Below are 19,869 nucleotides of genomic sequence, written 5' to 3'. Positions count from 1 at the left end.
AACAAACTGCAAACATGTATTTTAATCAAATCTTATGTACAATAACAAAATACAAATATCACAATGAATTAAAAGATATGAAATGTTTTGTGTTTTTCTCTGTATGCTGCATAAAACAATCTGGAATATTCTTTTGTGTCATGATCCATTGTCACACTGCTGCAGAAGACACACCTGGACAGAAAGACACATTTTTGTTCACATTAGATAGGATCCAACAAATAAACTGCAGGTTTCCCTTTTCTTTCAGAACTTTAGACACTCTAATTGTGACCCTTACATGGGACTCTAAGCCAATCAGCTATGAATATTCATGTACCGTACATTTCATTACGATAGAGAACTTCAAACGTGAAGATATACTAGTAATCATTTTTGATGTGTAAAATTGGTCATGGTACATAAGGTATTGCAAAAATGTGTCTGATTGTTCAAGTGAAGTAATGTCCCCTTTATTACAAGAAAAAAACTCACCAGCTGTAGCTTAGATGGGCTTAAAATTCTTTACCTTAACTAGTGATATGGTGACCATCTTAAAGGGATCTGCTTTTAGTAAAGGACTTTGTTGAAAGGGACTTGTCAAGGACTCTATTTGGAAAGGACCATTGTGTGCTTAGAAAAATTTATGATGCAGTATTAAGGGGGAAAAAATGCTATCTGCATTTCTACATTTCTTTCATTTTATTCTTTTTTTTTTAATTCTTTATTTAATACACAATCTGTTATATCATAATATAAAACACAGTTTAACATTTTTACAGACTGTGGTTTTTAAGAGAGAGAGAGAGAGCAAGAGGAGGAGGGAAGGAGAGAGAGATATGATATAATACAAAGTTTAATATTTTTCAGACTGTGGTTTTTTAGAGAGAGGGGGGGGGGGGGGGGGGGGGGGGAGAGAGTTGGCATGTTATCATGTATTTCAATTTTCATTTAATACATGAATAATTAATATAACAGATTTATAAAAACAATTGATTCCATTGATTCCAGTTGGTGTCAAATACCTCTTTGTCTCCATTTTTGTATGATAAATATTTCTGAGTTTCATAAAAAAGTTTAATATGTGAAGTTGCAGGTCTGACATCTAATTTTTTTCCTAAACATCTCATTGTATAAATATAGTATTTTATCCACAAGGCCAACAAGTTATGAATATCTTTGTTTTTTCCTAGAAACCCCAAAATAAAACTTTGCTTTGTGAATGAAAGTTGCAGCCCCATCTTTTACTCACAATATACTTCAAAACTGTTAAGAAAAGTTTGTACATTGTCACATTCCCATAAAACATGTATTATTGTTTCTTCTTCCACATTGCAAAAAGAACATAATTTATCATCTTTTTTCCTAATTTTATATAGATAGGAGTTTGTACCAAGTATTTTATTTAAAATTCTATATTGAAACCATTGAAGTTTACTATTTTTTGTAATTTTAAAAGGAAGTTTAAAAATCATCTTCCATTCATTTTTCCCCAAGTCAAAAATATCATTCCATCTTGTTTTCCCAGTGGGTTCAACATCATTAACATTGATTATTTCATAAAACTGTTTTGCTTTCTTACACTTTGAAAGAATATGAGTGCTAGACAAAATTAATGGGTTTGGTAATTTTGCAATAATATCATTAATGTTCATTGCTTTCATCCATGCTTTTACAGCATGTATTATACCTGCAAATTCTAAGAAGTTGAGTTTAATATTTGGATATATATCACGAAAACCCTCATAACTGTAAAAGAAACCATTATCATCTATAAGATCATTTATAAATCTAATATTCAGGTCATACATATTCTTATTATAAATAGCTTTCCCACCAATGACAATTTTAGGATTATAAAAAATCGGTACATCTCCTGAAACCTTACAGTCAATAGAATATTTATCATTTAAAACAGTCCAAGCCTCAAAGACATCTTTCCAAAACTTGTTTTTTAAATTCCTCATGATAGTTTTAATATATTCAATGCCACATGTTAATATTTTTATCAAATCTATATTAGGTAAAAAGTTTTGTAAACCTTTATCTGACAGAGTGAGCTGTCTCATCCAAAATAATTTAAGAGATGCAATGAAAGCTTTAAGATTTATCATTTTTAGTCCGCCTTCTTCGTACTTTTTTACTAAGACATCTTTCCTCACTCTGTGATGTAAACCATTCCATACAAATGAAAAAAATAATTTTTCAAGTTCTTTCAAAAAATTTTCTGATGGGTTGGGAATAGCCATTAGTATATGATTTAAGAGAGGTAGAACAAGAGTTTTAAGAACAGTTATCTTCCCAATAGGTGTCAAATATCTCTTACTCCACTGGCTAATAGTGGCTTTTATTTGTCTTATTTTGGGTTCATAATTGAGTCTTTCAATTTCACTTAAATCAACATCATAATGAATTCCAAGTAAGGTAAATCTTGTACATCCCCACTTAAGGTTATACTCATGACTTAATATTTCTTGACTATATTTTTTGGAACCAATCCAAACTGCATGGGATTTTGAACAATTGATATATAAACCAGACATTTCTGAAAATTTCTTTAATATTTTCATTACTTCTGTCAGTGATTCTTTACTACCATCTAACTTAAAAAGAATAAAATTGACCTATCATTTGGTTTAATCACTGTATGCCCTTTACCAAAGGCCACTCTTTGGGTGATGTATTAGCCACACTGGTCCTAGGGTAGAAAATATATACTCCAGATAAGGATTTTACTGAAAGGTACACTTTGACCTTGAATTTTTTACACAGAGTTCTGCTTTGACTTTATCCTCTGATCTAGAAAGCTAGATCAAAGTCAATGCACAAACTTTAGACATGAGCACTTCTTGGTTGAAGTTTGAAACAGATTGGACAAAGGGGAGAAAAATATGCTCACAATATTTACAATAAGAAATTTCCTACAAGATCTTCTAGCAGTTGACATTGACCTTTGACATGTACCTTTAATAATGGGTACTTTATATGAGCAAGCTCAAGCCAATGAAAGAAAAATTATGCTCATGACAAGGATTTTACACAGAGATGTGCTATAACCATGACCTCTAACTTAGAAACTTGGTTAAAGATCACTGGAATTCCTATACCAGGGAGCAGTTTATGGATGAAGTATGATCCAGATAAGGATTTTACATAGAGATGTTTTCAGACTTTTACCTTTGATCTAAAAACTGGTTAAAGTTCACTGCACATCCTGAACCTACAGGCACTTTATCTGGGTGCAGTTTGAGCCAGATTTGGCCAAGAGGAGGAAAAATATCATCCAGACAAAGATTTAACACAGAGATATTTTTTGATCGTGACCTTTGATCTAGAAAACTTGTTCAAGGTCATTGCACATCTTTTACCCACTGACACTATGCCTGTGTGGGTGAAGTATGAGCCAGATCAGACCAAAGGAAGAGAAAATAAGCCCCAAGACAAGGATCTTCCCAAAGATACTTTTGATCTAGGGAATTAGTTCAAGATCACTACATATACCCTTTACCCATGGGAACTCTATAGATGGTTTTAGTGTGACATATTTTCCCTCCGAGTCATTTCCCTTGGCTGCCATCTTAGAGGTAAGTCTGATATCTTAGAGGTAATTCTGATGACTTTTCTTATTTGTTTTACCAAATTTAAAAGAAGTATAGCAGAAATATTTGGGAAATTTTTTTTTAAAAATGAAAATTCTGTATTAAAGGAGGCCTTAACAAATGTATATTCTTCAGTAAAACAATGTTTCCTACACCACAATCACCAGTATGATTGAAAAATTTAAACTGAAGAAAATATGAAGAAATCTGAGAATGTTGATCTCCAATATGGCAGCAAACAGGAAATAACTCTTGCTAAATTCATGTCTATCTCTATCAAGGGAAGAGAAAATATACTCTAAACAAGTGAAATTGGATGGACAGACAGATGGCCAACATTGAGCTTGAGAGGCAGATAGACTGAGCACCTGCGGAGGGCCTCATCTTAAAATTACAGTATTCATTTCTAGTTCAAAATTTAACAATGAATAAAATTCTCTTGTTCCCCAACTAACCATCAGCTTGAGTAGCAAAATAACCACTTTAAAAATTGTAAGATGTATGAAATTCCCCCATGAATAGATATCATGAAATACATAGCTGGTTTTTTTACTTGCACACCTAGTGTTTGTCTGTCTAAAGCTCAAACCTAAAAATAACAGAGTAAGTAACCACTTGATGCTAAAAAAAGTTATGGGGGTCCCACTGACCTTATCTTTGAGTTGTTGACATCGTTGTAAGGCTAACGTAAACAACATCACCGCTTCATTCAACCACTGCACTGAACACTCAACCTAGTAGATAAACACTTTTTTTAAAATTCTAGTCAGCAGTTTAAAGTGGTCAGCTGATTCTGTGTCGTACTTATTCACTTCTCTTACATAATATGCTCACTGGTTTTCATATCTTAAAGCTCAATCAGTAGGACAAAAAGGCATCATACTGTATAATAGGTAATTTCTGCAGCTTGAAATATTTGTGAATTGATCCTTGAAATTTGGCAATTGAAAATGGCAGTTTAAGTTCTGCACTGCATTTAATATTTCAAATTCCTAAACTGCAATATCAAATATACAGGACTTTATAAATATTTTAGTAATTAAAATAAATATTTACTTTTGTGATTTTGATAAAACTGCAAAATTCCACAAAAATTGGACAACCACAGAAATTGCCCATTATATGGAATTCCAGAGATTTCTGTATACTGACCTGATTTCTGGAGATGATGTCCAGTTGATGTGTCAAGGCATTGTTCCCCAGATGATAAACAGACAGGATTAGTTTGGAGGCATGGACATAAAAACTTAAAGCTACATGATTTGGCACTGAAGGACGTAGAGTTTGCTGGTGGAAAAAAGTGTTAAAAGATGGGATTTAGTAGGTTTTCTACATAAATCTAATAAAGAGTGCTGATGTTTTCATTTTTTATAGATCAAATTAAAGCAAATTCACAGGTTTAAATGATATGACTTCAATCTGGCTGCCATCAGGGCATAAATAATGTACAGGAATCTGAGCATATTCAGATGAAACACAAGCCATGAGTTGAATACAAAATGTTACCTCTGACATACCTTATTTTATTTTCCCTAATAACCCATCTTGTACCAGATTTATTACACATACTCATTAATGAGGGTATCAACTTTACGTTCAGTAATACATGTTGTACGCATATACTTTTTGCCAGTAAGCATGAACCTGCCTAACTGAGTTCGAGTGTCTAAATGTATTTGCTCCCTTGAATTTAGACTGCAGGGGAAATAAAAAGCAAATATATTGCTCTTTACATACATAAGTACATGTCTGAATGCTACTACATGTCCGAGTGATTATTCTTAAGGAAGCTCTAAACACTGCACACTAAAGAGTTCTATTTGTAGGGTAGTTTTATTGAGTTAGAGTGATCTGCCCTTAGAAGAAATAGAAATATGTCCATAGGACATGAATGCCCCGCCAAGGGTATATTAGTAATGCAACATTTTAACACAAATTGAGAAAAGTGAGGTCAAGTCAAAGGAAAGGTCAAGGTCAAAAAATATTGCTGCAGTTGAATAGCTTACATCAGTATGTATCAGCATATGACGTTTGATTCAGAAACTAATTTAAGAAAAGTGAGGTCAAGATCACAGGAAAGGTCAAGATCAAAAAATGTTGATGTAGTTGAAAAGGTTACAGTATGTATTAGCATATGAAGTTTGATGAAAATATTATGAATGGTTTCTTTAAAACTGAGCTAAACACTAATTTAAGAAAAGTGAGGTCAAGGTCAAAGGAAAGGTCAAGGTCAAAAATAGAAATATGTCCATAGGACATGAATGCCCCGCCAAGGGTATATTAGTAATGCAACATTTTAACACAAATTGAGAAAAGTGAGGTCAAGGTCAAAGGAAAGGTCAAGGTCAAAAAATATTGCTGCAGTTGAATAGCTTACATCAGTATGTATCAGCATATGACGTTTGATTCAGAAACTAATTTAAGAAAAGTGAGGTCAAGATCAAAGGAAAGGTCAAGATCAAAAAATGTTGATGTAGTTGAAAAGGTTACAGTATGTATTAGCATATGAAGTTTGATGAAAATATTATGAATGGTTTCTTTAAAACTGAGCTAAACACTAATTTAAGAAAAGTGAGGTCAAGGTCAAAGGAAAGGTCAAGGTCAAAAAATATTGATGCAGTTGAATAGCTCTCATCAGTATGTATCAGCATATGAAGTTTGACACTAATTTAAGAAAAGTGAGGTCAAGGTCAAAGGAAAGGTCAAGGTCAAAAAATGTTGATGCAGTTGAAAAGGTTACATCAGTATGTATTAGCATATGAAGTTTGATGAAAATATTATGAATGGTTTCTTTAAAACTGAGCTAAACACTAATTTAAGAAAAGTGAGGTCAAGGTCAAAGGAAAGGTCAAGGTCAAAAAATGTTGATGCAGTTGAATAGCTTACATCAGTATGTATCAGCATATGACGTTTGATTCAGAAACTAATTTAAGAAAAGTGAGGTCAAGGTCAAAGGAAAGGTCAAGGTCAAAAAATGTTGATGCAGTTGAATAGCTCTCATCAGTATGTATCAGCATATGAAGTTTGATAACACTATCTTGAATGGTATCTTTAAAACTGAGCTAAAAACTTATTTAAGAAAAGTGAGGTCAAGGTCAAAGGAAAGGTCAAGGTAAAAAATATTGATGCAGTTGAATAGCTCTCATCAGTATGTATCAGCATATGAAGTTTGTTAAAAATATCTTGAATGGTTTCATTAAAACAGAGTTAAACATTAATTTAAGAAAAGTGAGGTCAAGGTCAAAATAAAGGTCAAGGTCAAAAAAATGTTGATGCAATTGAATAGCTTACATCAGTATGTATCAACATATGAAGTTTGATTACACTATCTTGAATGGTATCTTTAAAACTGAGCTAAACACTAATTTAAGAAAAGTGAGGTCAAGGTCAAAGGAAAGGTCAAGGTCAAAAAATGTTGATGCAGTTGCATAGCCCTCATCAATATCTATCAGCATATGAAGTTTGATAAAAATATCTTGGATATTTTCTTTGAAAGTGAGCTTTGAACAGAGCTAAACGCAAAGTGTGACGGAAGGACAGAAGGACGGAAGACGGACATGACAAACACTATATGCCCCGGCCATATTTATGGCGGGGCATAAAAATAGTATAAACATGAATCTACAGTTAATGACACAATTTCTTATGAATTAAAGTATTCTTAATGTTATGTTTGGCCAAGATTAAGTAATTGAATAAATTATTTCCATTAACTTTCCCGATGCAAGTAAACAACAGTGATTTCTGTTCACAAATAGTTCATTGTCTTTGAACATTTTTTCTGCACAGAAATAAGGCAGGCACCCTATGTTGAAAATGAACTAGATACACTGAATATGTGCACCTTTATATGATATATTTTCCTCAAAGCCCAAAAAGCATTTTTCATTAGTGTTTAGAGCTTCCTTAAATGTGTGTGTGTGATTGTTTCTCTGTGCGAGTGTGACATTTTTCATTATTTTTATGAGTAATTTGTGAAATTTGTGAATCGTGTTTGTGAAATTAATTTTGATTTATTGTACATACACATATCTGTATTTACGAGTGACAAGAATGGACAAAAATAAGCATGGTGATTACAGTAAGTCAATAATTAATTTAATGTTAACGCCGAATTTTGAAATGAGATCTGGCTTTTTACCATATTTCTATTATACACCAGTTCTTCTAAAGACTTCCTTTTGGGAAAAGCCAAGGCAGATCTGCCCTGGTTTAAACTGTCAATCACCCTGTCTAGAAGCTGCAATGAGATAAAAATACCTTTCATAATCAAACTGACATTTACTGAATATCTCTTTAACATTCCAAAAATACTCCACATGACATTGTAAAGAAATACTATACATGTAGTCATGTACACTGATATTTGCTGTAGAATGTTATAACCTGCATGAACAAATAACCTAGTCTCACCCAGCAATTTAATTTTCCCCCTCCCCACCAAAAATTTTAAAAAAAAGAAGAAATAGGCTAAGACATTTTCCTTACTTGACTTGTATGGTCCTCTTCCAATGACTAAGTTAATCTGAGATGCTTTCTCAAGGACTCTGTATGGTTTGATTTGACTGAGGACTTTTTTTTTTAACATGAATCAGAATACAATGCCTTTTGACCAAGAACTATGACTAAGTTTTTATCTTCAGGGCAGATTGAGAGTGACTTAAACAACACTAAGTGACTTGAATGAGATAATAAGTGACTTTTCCTACATGCATATGAATGAGAATGACTTGATTCATACAAACTGACTTTATTCAGGTTATAAATAACTTGAAAGAGAATAAACTTGACTTTATAGCACAGTAAATGGCAATTCTGACCAGAATGACTTGTTTGGCTGAAGTATAACCCGTTCTGTCGTCCTGTTCTTCAATGATATTTATGGCACTGTATAGAAAATTGGTAGCATCCTGTACCTGTTGAATAAAATAGTCAAAATATCAAATATTTTTGAGACATCCAATAAGCATTAATTTTTCCCTTTTTTTATTCTAAAATATCATATTGAATGATCAAAAAAGGAAAAAAAATCAAACAAAAATCTAACAGATACATATACTGTACATGTTAATCTGTAATTTAGAACTAGAACATCTGATTAAAATCAGATACTTAGATCCTTAAAATCAGATACTTAGATCCTTAAAATCAGATACTTAGATCCACTCACACAGATCAGTCACACTCGTTGAGTGTTCTCTGTGAGCAGATCAAAATATTTATGTGTAACAGCAGGGCTCAACATTAGCATTTGTCTGATTGTTCATGTTAAGTTCTTTTAGATCATACAAGTCAATCTACACAAACACTTAAAGGATCGGACAAGAAAACTTTTTACCAGAAGAATGTGAATAAATCTCCACAGAATTCAAACAACACTGTGATTCTTTTTTAATAGAAACATCTAACTTTTCGATCTTAAAGGCTCAGTTACACCTCATCGAATACAGTATAACTACCGGTAATTAATGGATCAGTAATATTTTTATTTTCATGATTGAATAAAGCTTTATAATGGGTATTTTCACAGCTACTTCAGCCTTAATAAAGTTCTTCAATTTTTTTATATCTGTTCAGAATTGGACAAGTAAAATATGCATTCAGACAAGTAACATTTGTTGGCAACTTCTCTGATGGATAAATTCATATTTTAATTATGTTTGAGCCCTGAACAAAACACATGCTATGATGTACCTCTGCTTGGGATTGAACCTGGGACCTCTGGCATACCAATCAAGTTAAAGGGCTGACCCACTAGCCCAAGCTAGTAGAAAGTCATGCATCACACACTACCATATTGTCACCCTCCAGATAAAAGATGTGTCCTTATCTCTCAGGGAGTGCCAACATCCTATTCTTTGGGGTGAAGTTCTGGGGAGGACAAACACTTTGATCCTCCAAAGAATACCCTCTAGTCCAAGCTAGTAGGAAGCTGAGCATCACACACTATAATATTATATGTTTAAAAGTAAAGGGAGTGCTAACCTGCTGTAGTTTCCATGTGACCTCTGGGTTTATAGATGTCTTGTAGACGTGGTTATCTTTTCCTTGTTTATGTTTAAAGCTGATATCCTACAATATACAATATGCACACTGATACTAATGGGCAATCCTTTCAGTAAAGTTTTCATAGACAAATATTTCTACTCTTACAGTAAGAAGAGTGAAAGAATGCTTTTATCACAAATCAATAAATATGTACTAGCTGTTAGCAAGCTACTAAGAAAAATATCTCACCCCATCTGAAATTCGATCCCCCTTTAAAGTAACAACACACTTCACAGAGCCATTACTTCCACTAAAAAAGAGATAGGCATCAATACATTTAAGAACTTTCTGTTAAAATATCACGAATATGATTTTAATATTAGATATTTATAATATTTAACTCACTTTGTACAAGACAAAAGAAGTCTTTGAGGCATCACTAGACTTTTGCTTTCATCTGAAACACATTAACAAAAGTTGCATCTTTTACACAGTTCCTTAAGTTTCCAAAACCATGTACTCCGTTTGCAATGTCCTCTTTTGTTTCATATCAAATTTGGATCATATAAGGAGTAGTAGAAAAGTAAAACTTTCCTCAGGGCATCACAATGAAAATTAAGTTTCGATGTGATGAGGAGATGGCATCTTTTAAGGCAACAATAATAATCATAGACTAAGTTTTCCCTTCAATTTGAAATGGTAAACAACAGAAATAAACCATAAAATTCTTACCATGACCGGGTCTTGTTGGGAGACGTCTAGAGCACTCCTATAAATTTTTAGAAAATAGTAATCAAAAGTAAGCTAACAAAAATGATGCCCCTCTCCACCCAAACTTCACTGACAACCCCCCACCCCTTTTCCACATGAATTTAATCTATTATCATAGAAAATTCAATTTATCCTCACTACTTCACAAATTTCAGTTAATGTTTAACAAAATAAATGTATGAGTAAAGTAGCAGTACATTTTCCTTGTAATTTGATAAATTGATTCAAAACTCATTTCAGCCGAATAAATTACCAATATAGATGATTCACCATTTTATCTCTCACACTGTTTTGCATGCATATGTCATTTTCATAAATTAATTGTTATATGCTATAAACAGCAAGTTCAAAATAACTTAAAATCATGAATTTTTAGAATTATTCTTTAAGTTCTGAAATATTCACACAATACACTTATATTTAACAAAAACATGTACTTATGGACATAAAATGTTGAACATATGTTATATATGTTTGTTATATGTTTGAAACATCTTGAAAAATACATCTGATTCAGAATTTGATATACAGTCGAACCTTGTTATCTCGAACTCAAAGGGACCGAGAAAATACTTTGAGATAACCGAGGATTCGAGATATCCAGGGTAAAATACTTAATAGGGAATAAGCAGTTGGGACTTCAAAATCACTTTGACATATTCATGATATTTGAGATTTCTGTGTTCGAGATACCGAAGTACAACTGTAATAGAATTTTCCCTAAACATTCACTGAAAATGTATTCTAAAATAAATGTACCCTACTGTTACTGGTGTAAAACATAAAGAAAGAAAAATATATTATAATAACAAATGAATAATTCAATGTAATTATTACACAGAGAAAAAACTTCAAAAAAGAAACATCTGCTTCACAATTGATATAAAGAATTTTGACTAACATTCACTGAAAATATCTAAAATACACTAGGTCATCCACTATTACTGATGTAAAACAAACAAAAATAAATAATATCATTATACTAAATGTATAATTCAAAGTAATTTTTACACAGAGAAAAGATGAAACTAAAGAATAAAGTCAAGGTACATAGTGTTTGTAAATGTTCATGTAAAACATGGATAAAACTGAACTTTACAATTGAGTGGAAATTGTTTCATTGAGTACTTGAATACATTGTTCATTCTATCGACTGTAAGAATTTCATACTGTTCGAGTGAAACAATGCTTCTGTCATTCTAGATGTCATTATTATAGATATGGCCCTATAAATATTTTTACTGAATATTTAATGTGATATATATGTAACATAACCTTTTCTTTAGTCCCCCCACCCACCACATCCATATTGCAATAAAGGAATCAATTTGTAAACCCTGTCAAAACCAAACTTACATGAAATGTACATTGTAAAATAATAGTACATATACAGATATATAACACAAAACTTTATGTATACTTTTTATGAAACATTCGCATTAGTACTGGTACACATGTATACCTACAACTCATTACATTTATATAAAGGAAAATTCATTTTAAGGGAAAAAAATCACAGAGATTACATTTACTAATTTATCATTACCATCAAAAGGGTTGCTAAAACACATTTTACGTTATATATATACATGTTTAAATGAAAGTCAATATTCTTAACAAATACATGTCATTCATTCAACAATTGTGATATTTCACGATGACACCAATGTTAAAAATTTGCATTTTGGCTTTTGCTAATAGGAAATATCAGACAGACAATTATGTATGGTACTTAATGTTCAGCTGGAATAATGTGACCTTTTAAAAGGGTACCTGCAGTGGCTTTTTTTTATATTTTTTTAATATGCTGAAGACCATGTTAATATATTGGTACATGTTCTGAAATTTATAGATCTTTTAGAAATCAAGAAGTCATCAGTGTATTACCAGTTGGCTGAATATCAGCTATATTCTGAAATCATTGGATTAATTTCTTCAGGGGCAGAATTTGCTGCTTAATTCCTTACCCACAGTATACTACTGATTTCTTCAAGGACCTTGTGCACCTGGTCTGTCAGAAGCCAGTCTAGTTCCTGTCTCTGTAAATTAGAAAATCACAAAATTTATTGATTGTTGTCTTATATTATGAAATACTGTGTATATTTACATTTTCAGATGTTTATAGACAGTGGGAAAAACCTTTACATTTCAATTTGAAGATATAATTAAAAACAATATGACAAGAACCCTCTGTGTGTCAGAACAAAATTTACCAGAGACATACTGGGTATTAAAAGTTGATTATAGCATGATGATAAAATGAAATGATAAAAAATTAAATACAAAATGTAGTTTCCACACCATACAAAGTAAATGTCAATGTTGAGAAAGAGTCAATAAATGGCTAATTGTATTCGGCGCGTCGGCATAACTGCGCGTCCATCTCATCCCAATATCACAAAAGTATTTTCTCCCTGCATTAAAACACTCAAATGACATCGAATTTCTTTATAATTTAAGAATTATCACTTATATTCAAGTCGACAGCCCGAGCCCGATTGAATTTTTTGTTGGGTGGATCCAGAAATTTTTCCCTAGGAGGTGTTGGCTCAAATCGCAAGGGGAAGAGGTCCGAGGCATAGCTTTAGTAATTTTACTACAGGTATGTCAGTTTAAATAAATTTGAATTTTCCAAGGATCCGGATCCCCTTTGATCCATGCATGCCTTACCACAATTTGTGTTAGAGTAATCCGAAATTTACCTCAATTTTTTGAGTTGGCCTACTTTCGTTCATCTCTCTCTCTCATTCTCTCTCTCTCTCTCTATATATATATATCCAAACATTAACTATAGCATTTCAAAATATTTAGTGCTTTGGTTTTTATAAATTTTCTTTATGTATAACAAAAATTTACCGGTATTACATAATGACCCTAGACTCTAGAATTTAACCTCCTTTTTAGAGACTTGATTGTCATGGCAATAAGCTGCCATACATTGGTATCAGTGTTTGACAAAGATTCCTCGTTACGTATTAAAATAATACTACTATTAAAAATTAACTTGTCTTTATTTGAGGAGGGGGTAGTAACTTTAGTTGCAGAAATGGCTGGCCTGTAAACCTAAACAGATCATTTGCACTACAGATCATGTGCCAGTGTACATTAAGTCCTGCCTCCCCATATTGTAGTCTTCTCAACCACTTATCTCATTAAAAATCCAATCATATAAAATACATGTACAATGGTTCCATCAACATTCCTTAAACATTAATTTTTGTGGTTTTGTGTTTTGCAGAGTGAAAATTAAAATAGAATATTTGATGGTCATTAAAGTAAGAAGCATATCAAAAAGTTTTATGATGACCTGTGTTCACGAAATACTGAGTCATTCGCTGATTGCACAAAAATTGATGCCAATGAAAATTGATAAAACCTGTGTATTAATTAGTGGCCATGAATAAAAGAAACCACAGGCAGTTAAATAATGATGTTGAAGCTTCAAAAACATAATTCCACCTATGAAACTTTCTCTTTTTATTTATGATGCTAACAAAATTGTATAAGCGATAAATTATTTTATAAACAAAATCTGTTGCGTGAGCGCACCGACGCGCCGAATACAATTAGCCCAATAAATTCAACTGTGAGAATGTAAAATCACTGAACAAAACTTTTATTTTCACATTTTTATAAATCATCTGGTGATATATATATATATATATATATATATATAGGATTTCATCTTAATCAATCTCATGTGTAGCTTACATTCAATATACTAATCTGCCAGACCAAGTTCAATTAAAGATCTACCATATTTTGAATTTTTAAATGTAGGACTTGAACATGTGTTGAAGAAATAGTTTGTTGAAAGCAAGTTTTCAGAAACATCAATATTTGGCAAAGAATATTTATTCAAGTTGTTTACCATGTTTACCGAATTTTCAAAAACAACATGCTAAGTATTTAAATATTGATAATTACCAAATATATACAATCTAATATGCTCATTAAATTAACCTGGTGTTCATTAAGCAAACTTATCCACCAAATAAAAAAGTAAAACAGTTACCAAAGTTTCAATTTCGGGATCATCCTCCTTCGTGACGTCCATGACAGTTTTGTATGATAAGATTTTTATCTTCTTTACTGGAGAGTGCTTAAAGAAATTTGAGGGGCGGATCTAAACCAGAAATCTTAAATTTGCTAATACATGTACCAGGTATATGTATCGTGTACGGTGGCTGGTATAGGACATGGTATGAGATTTTTTTTTATTAATTCGTGGCCACGAAATAAAAATTCGTGGCCACGAATTTTATTTCGTTCCCACGAATTTTTATTTCGTGGCCACGAATTAATAAAAAAAAAAAATCTCATACCATGTTCTATACCAGCCACCGTATATATGTCTCTGGAGCTAGCTTGGCCATAAATTGTCAAAAAAAAAAAAAAAATGAAATTATGTTGATGAGTAAAGCTTCCCATGATTTTGGTCAATGTGCCCCCTGATTTTGGTCAAAGCGCCCCTGCTTTTGATCAAAGCGCCCCGTTATAGAATTTTACAGGAAATTGATGTTAAAATACCGTCCCCAAGTATTGGTCAAAGCACCCCCTGGTTTTGGTCAAAGCGCCCCATGGAGAACATTTTTTAACGAAACCGATAGTGATATTTTGACAAATTGATAAATAATTAGAAACGGTTTCTTATCGTCTTCCCCTCTTAAAAAATATATTGTGGGGCGCTTTGACCAATACTTGAGGACGGTATTTTATACAAGTAGCGTATTTTTTTTAAATTAGATAAATTGAAAAAAGGAGAAATTTAAATGTAAAATCCTGAAAGGAAAACTACTTAAATGCAACTATGTACAACATCTGTATGCAAGTCTGAAAAGTTTCAGTTCCCCATGCATCTTTGCATATGAAGAATCATAGTAAATCATAGTATTAGAATATGTTCTATGGCTAACAAGAGTAAATATCTGTTCGGTAGTGTAAAAAGTAATCCGATCAAGTTTACTCTCCATTTTCATTTTTCTCTTAATATATGCATCAAAAAGAGAGAGAGAGAGAGAAAAGGATATCAATTTATTAAATAATATTATCTTGATACACTGTATGTGTTTTTAGGGTTTTATTCAGTGTAATAAACTTCCTATTTCCAAATTTTACATTTCTGTACGACCATTTCACACTTAGGCCCCCGCCTGGCAAGAGCTGAGCAACGGCATCGGTATCAATTTGGGGGGGGGGGGGGGGGTAATTAAATGATACCGGCGAACATTCTCATTTCTTTGGAAATGTTTTCTTTAATGTTTACTTTAAGATTATTCAAACTTAATCTATGAAACATTTCATGGGACACACTGAACAAACAAAAATCAACTAAAACTTAAAGTATGAAATGTATTTTTCGGTATATGAAATAAATAGCATAAATTATAAAGGGAAATAAAATTAAATTAAATAAAAATTTAGTGTTTTTTTTTTTAAATTAAATTGCAAACGAACATTCTATAAAAATCAGATGGGGGGGGGGGGCACATTGCTTGGGGACGGTTTCGAAATGAAATTTTTCTATAAAAATTATGAGGGGGGCTTTGACCAAAATCAAGGGGCACTTTGACCAATATTTGGGGACGGATTACTGTAAAATTATATTAGGGGACTCTTTGACCAGAATCAGGGGGCACTTTGACCAAAATCAGGGGTCTCTTAGACCAAAATCAGGAGGCGCTTTGACCAAAATCAGGGGACGCCTGGACCAAACTCAGGGGACGCTTTGACCGGGACGGTTTTCTTAGGGGGCGCTTTGACCAATCTAATTAAAATTAGATGTCCCGAATCCGCTGCCGCTTTTGAAAAGCGGAAGCGGATTCGGAACATCCAATTTTTTAAAATTAGATTTGCGCTTTGACTGGATTTCTATTTGACACATGAAACATGAGGAAAATGGGGAAGTTTAGGCGTATAATTGTAGTACACGCATTTTTAGCTCCCTTGATGAAACAGTGCAGAAATCAGAAAATATAAGTGCTATGCATTTCATAGAACAAGTCTTTAAGTTTCTTTTTGTATTTTCCAGCTTTTTAAAGAGCTACTTTATCAGCTACTCAAATCATGCAATTCTAATGGGCTTTTTTTAGAGTTATCTCCCACTATTAAAAAGTCACACAAAAATTAATTCTCAAAAAATATTTGTATACTTTTTTCTTTTAATCTTAAGATAAGACTCTACTTTATGCAAAGCTGCAATTTTCATGTACACTGCATAAAAATAGCAAGGAAATCCCTACCCATCATGCTTTTCTCTGAGAAAAACCCCTGGATTTTATACGAAACTGTGTTTAGCTACCTAAGGTGTAAAGATGATTTTTAAAGATAGCACTAATTTTGAAGGTTTTAGCCGATCCCCCAAGCCCCAGGGGACATGGACAATGAAATTCACAATTTTTGTTCCCCTTCACCCATTGATGTATGCTAAAATTGATATGCTAAAATTGGTTGAAGTTTGTATAATGGTTCAAGAGAAGTTAAAATTGTTCAAAAGTCTACGACCGACGCACTACAAACGTCTCACGACGACGGAAGGTAGCAACAGGTCACCTGATTTAACTGAGCTGACCTAAAAATGCTTACATCAGTACGAGTTTTCTTTCTGTAAAAATATTTTCGCACTAGAAAAAATGTACTACTTACAAAAATTCTAAATATAGTGAAGATAAATTACTGTATTTTTCAATTGTCTATAAAGAGATGGACATACTCCAATTTTCAACAGTTAAAAGAAAGAGATGCAAATGTTTTCGTCAAATGTGATTAATAACTAATAAAAATATTGGCAAAAGAAAACAAATGTTTGCAAAAATGATTTGACTTTTCAATGATGTACTCTGGTAAGACAAACATGGGATTTTTCGTGGGGATTTGTTTCTTGAAAGGAACATCTCTTGATTTTTTAGTGCTATGCGCAAGCGTAGTATGGTAGTGCGGGGCAAAAGCACGGGCCTGGAAGCTGTTGCAGATCCGATGAAATAGTGAAAATAAGATATTTGTAAATGTCTCTGAGTAATCCTTTGTAATTTGTAGAGGAACATATTTATGTTGATGGTTATTGACGTCACAGTAAAAAGGTCAGATGCAACGTCATAGTTTGTTACCTCTACGTCACAATAGATTGCATGGTTATCATAGAAGTAGAAATGGCTGTGTGTGAAATTTCAGCGAGGTTGGGATTAGTTCGGGTTGAACTAGAATGTCAGTGCGAAGTTCCACAAGACCAGCTGGCACTAGCTGTCACTGGCTCCATCCCCCAGTTAGGGAATTGGAATCTGAAGGATGCACTAATTGCAGGTCCGGGTTAGAGAACGTCTTTTCAATGTTTTAAATAACTTATGACCACGGGTGGATCAAAAACAAACCAGTTATGCAGTTCAGTAATTGAATTTTTAAATAAGATTTTACACGATTAAAAAATGGATATCGCATTGAAGACTAAAATGGCACATCTCTGATTGAAAGGAATGTCCTTTATATTTCTTTGAAAACTCGTTGCTTTTTTTAATATTGCGATAGTTCTTCACTACAGAAGGTGAATTTGATTGTCGTTGTAGAGCAAGTCCCCATGCATTCAGGAAAATGGGTTGTAGGAGTGAAATTGCCCGCAGGCTTGGATTTTCAATATAAATGGGTAATTGTATGGCGAGATAGCCTCTCCCCTTTCCTTTGGGAAGATGGGGCTAATCGATTTACCCATATTGAAGAGAGCGGAAGATATATATGTGCCTGGAATTCTGGAGCGGTCTTCCAACCCGTAATAGGAACTTCAGGTATGCCAAAATAAAATACTTGTGAAGTTTTTATAAATTATGTTGTCATTTTGTTGATGTTGTTATTTTATTTATGTTTTGGCTTTTGTGCTTGTTTTGAGATACATGTATGTTTTTTATTGTTTGTTTGTTTGTGGATTGGTTGCTATTTTTCGTGGTAGTGTATGTTTGTGTTTCATGCTTTGTTTTACTCTAAATGCTAATTTAAAAGTGATATGGTCCGTAATTTTGCATATCTTTTGAGAATCTGATTGAAGTTAAAAATGTGTGTACATTTTGTAATTTGTCTTGAGAAATGACTTTCCCTTGAAAGCGAACGTTACTAATTTCAACACGTATATCGAAATACTATGCATTACAAAAGCCTGTTCATAACAAAGATTTCGTGAATATGTATTATAGAAAGACCTTGAATGACCCCAGGTTAACCTGACAACGAACAGGTGAAACTTACTGGACGACTACATTCTTATGTGAAGCCTGTTTGAAATCTTATTCATGGCCGAATTTATTTTTGTGAACCTTGTTCTGATCCTCATGGATTTGCTTAAATTGGTCCACGTCTGTTTGAAGCTAGTCTTGACGAGGTCCCCAATTTTTATTTGACTTTATTTTCATTTTTCCGTCAGTCCTCATTTCCAGAATTAACTTTGGCTAAAAAAAATAAATAAATAAATACTCTTCCCACAATTTTTTTTTTTATTAAAATGTATAATTTGATATAATGAATATAGTCAAATTTTATATTTTGATAAAAAATTATGACTATAGTCATAAAACCAAATTTTATATTTTAATAAAAAAATTGTGAGAAGACAATACCATTTGTGTACGAAGTGCATTTTTCCAATCTAATACACTCAAAATTATGGACCATATATCTTTATCATTCAATTATTTGTTAATTATTCGTTAACTTGTACAATTCGCTTTTTTAAAAAGGTTTTGCATTAAGCAGTCCCCCAGTGAGAAATCCGCAACTCCAGGACTTGATCAGTATATTGGAAGAAATCGCACAAAGCGTAAACGAGCATTGTGAACGTAACGGCAATGTACCAAGGTCTCCTCCCCGTGGAATCTTATACACTGTCTACAATTTCATCAAAAGTGGAATAGTCAGGGTATGCAGCTGGCTGTGGCAAAAATTACAGAGTTTCTGGCATCCAACACCACCACCACCACCACAAGAAGAGGATTTGGGGACTTGGGTTTAATTTCTTTTTTTTTTTTACCCGTACTGTACATTAACTTTTTTAAGGGTACAATTCCCAATTTGACATATAAAGTCTATTTTTGGTCTCCATCACACATCATCAAATTATTTTACAGTTTAATATTATTGAGTAATAAATTTTATTTTTGATAAATATCTTTAAGAAACTTAGCCATAAACATCAAAACTCAGCTTTAATAATCTCAAAACATGATTTATAAATCCAAATTTTAACTGCTAGTACATTTTCTATAATATATATCATTTTTATACACAATTTCCTTACCTACATATTGAAGTAGATAAAAGTACCTACCCCTCCTTTTTTTTTTTTAAAGAAAAGTACACTTGTTCCTTATTCTAGTTTCGATGTTTTCCTCTATATTTCAACAAAATAGTAGAAAAGAATTATTATTATTATTATTATTATTTATATTTACAAGTATTTTTGAAATTATTTTAGATATTTAGTCAAAATACAAACTTGGTTCTTCTTCGATCATTCATACAATTAAATACAGAAGCATTCTTGCAACAGACAATA

General features: G+C 32.5%; 2 protein-coding genes across 2 annotated transcripts; one reads left to right on the top strand and one right to left on the bottom strand.

Annotated features, from left to right (window-relative positions):
• Nucleotides 1-4: 4 nt before the first annotated feature.
• On the bottom strand, nucleotides 5-14,397 carry LOC133172265 (protein rogdi-like). Its single transcript, XM_061307120.1, has 11 exons — nucleotides 14,353-14,397; nucleotides 12,305-12,376; nucleotides 10,299-10,335; nucleotides 9,972-10,023; nucleotides 9,816-9,876; nucleotides 9,564-9,650; nucleotides 8,399-8,494; nucleotides 7,720-7,818; nucleotides 4,731-4,865; nucleotides 4,229-4,312; nucleotides 5-174 (listed from the first exon to the last, which is right to left on the bottom strand). Exons 1-11 carry the CDS (start codon nucleotides 14,392-14,394, stop codon nucleotides 139-141), a joined length of 801 nt encoding a protein of 266 aa, XP_061163104.1. The 5' UTR covers nucleotides 14,395-14,397; the 3' UTR covers nucleotides 5-138.
• A 3,088-nt stretch (nucleotides 14,398-17,485) lies between these two features.
• LOC133204980 (uncharacterized) lies at nucleotides 17,486-19,492 on the top strand. The gene is made up of 3 exons (XM_061340720.1): nucleotides 17,486-17,636; nucleotides 17,897-18,112; nucleotides 19,055-19,492. The coding sequence occupies exons 1-3, from the start codon at nucleotides 17,486-17,488 to the stop codon at nucleotides 19,324-19,326; spliced, it is 639 nt and encodes a 212-aa protein (XP_061196704.1). The 3' UTR covers nucleotides 19,327-19,492.
• Nucleotides 19,493-19,869: the final 377 nt, after the last annotated feature.

This window comes from Saccostrea echinata, unplaced genomic scaffold (assembly GCF_033153115.1).
Source record: "Saccostrea echinata isolate AGI-Se365-2 ecotype Australia unplaced genomic scaffold, CSIRO_AGI_Sech_v1 ptg000054l, whole genome shotgun sequence".
NCBI classification, from domain to species: Eukaryota; Metazoa; Mollusca; class Bivalvia; order Ostreida; family Ostreidae; genus Saccostrea; species Saccostrea echinata.
Note: the sequence above shows the minus strand (reverse complement) of the source record. Positions and strands in the feature narration are given on the sequence as shown.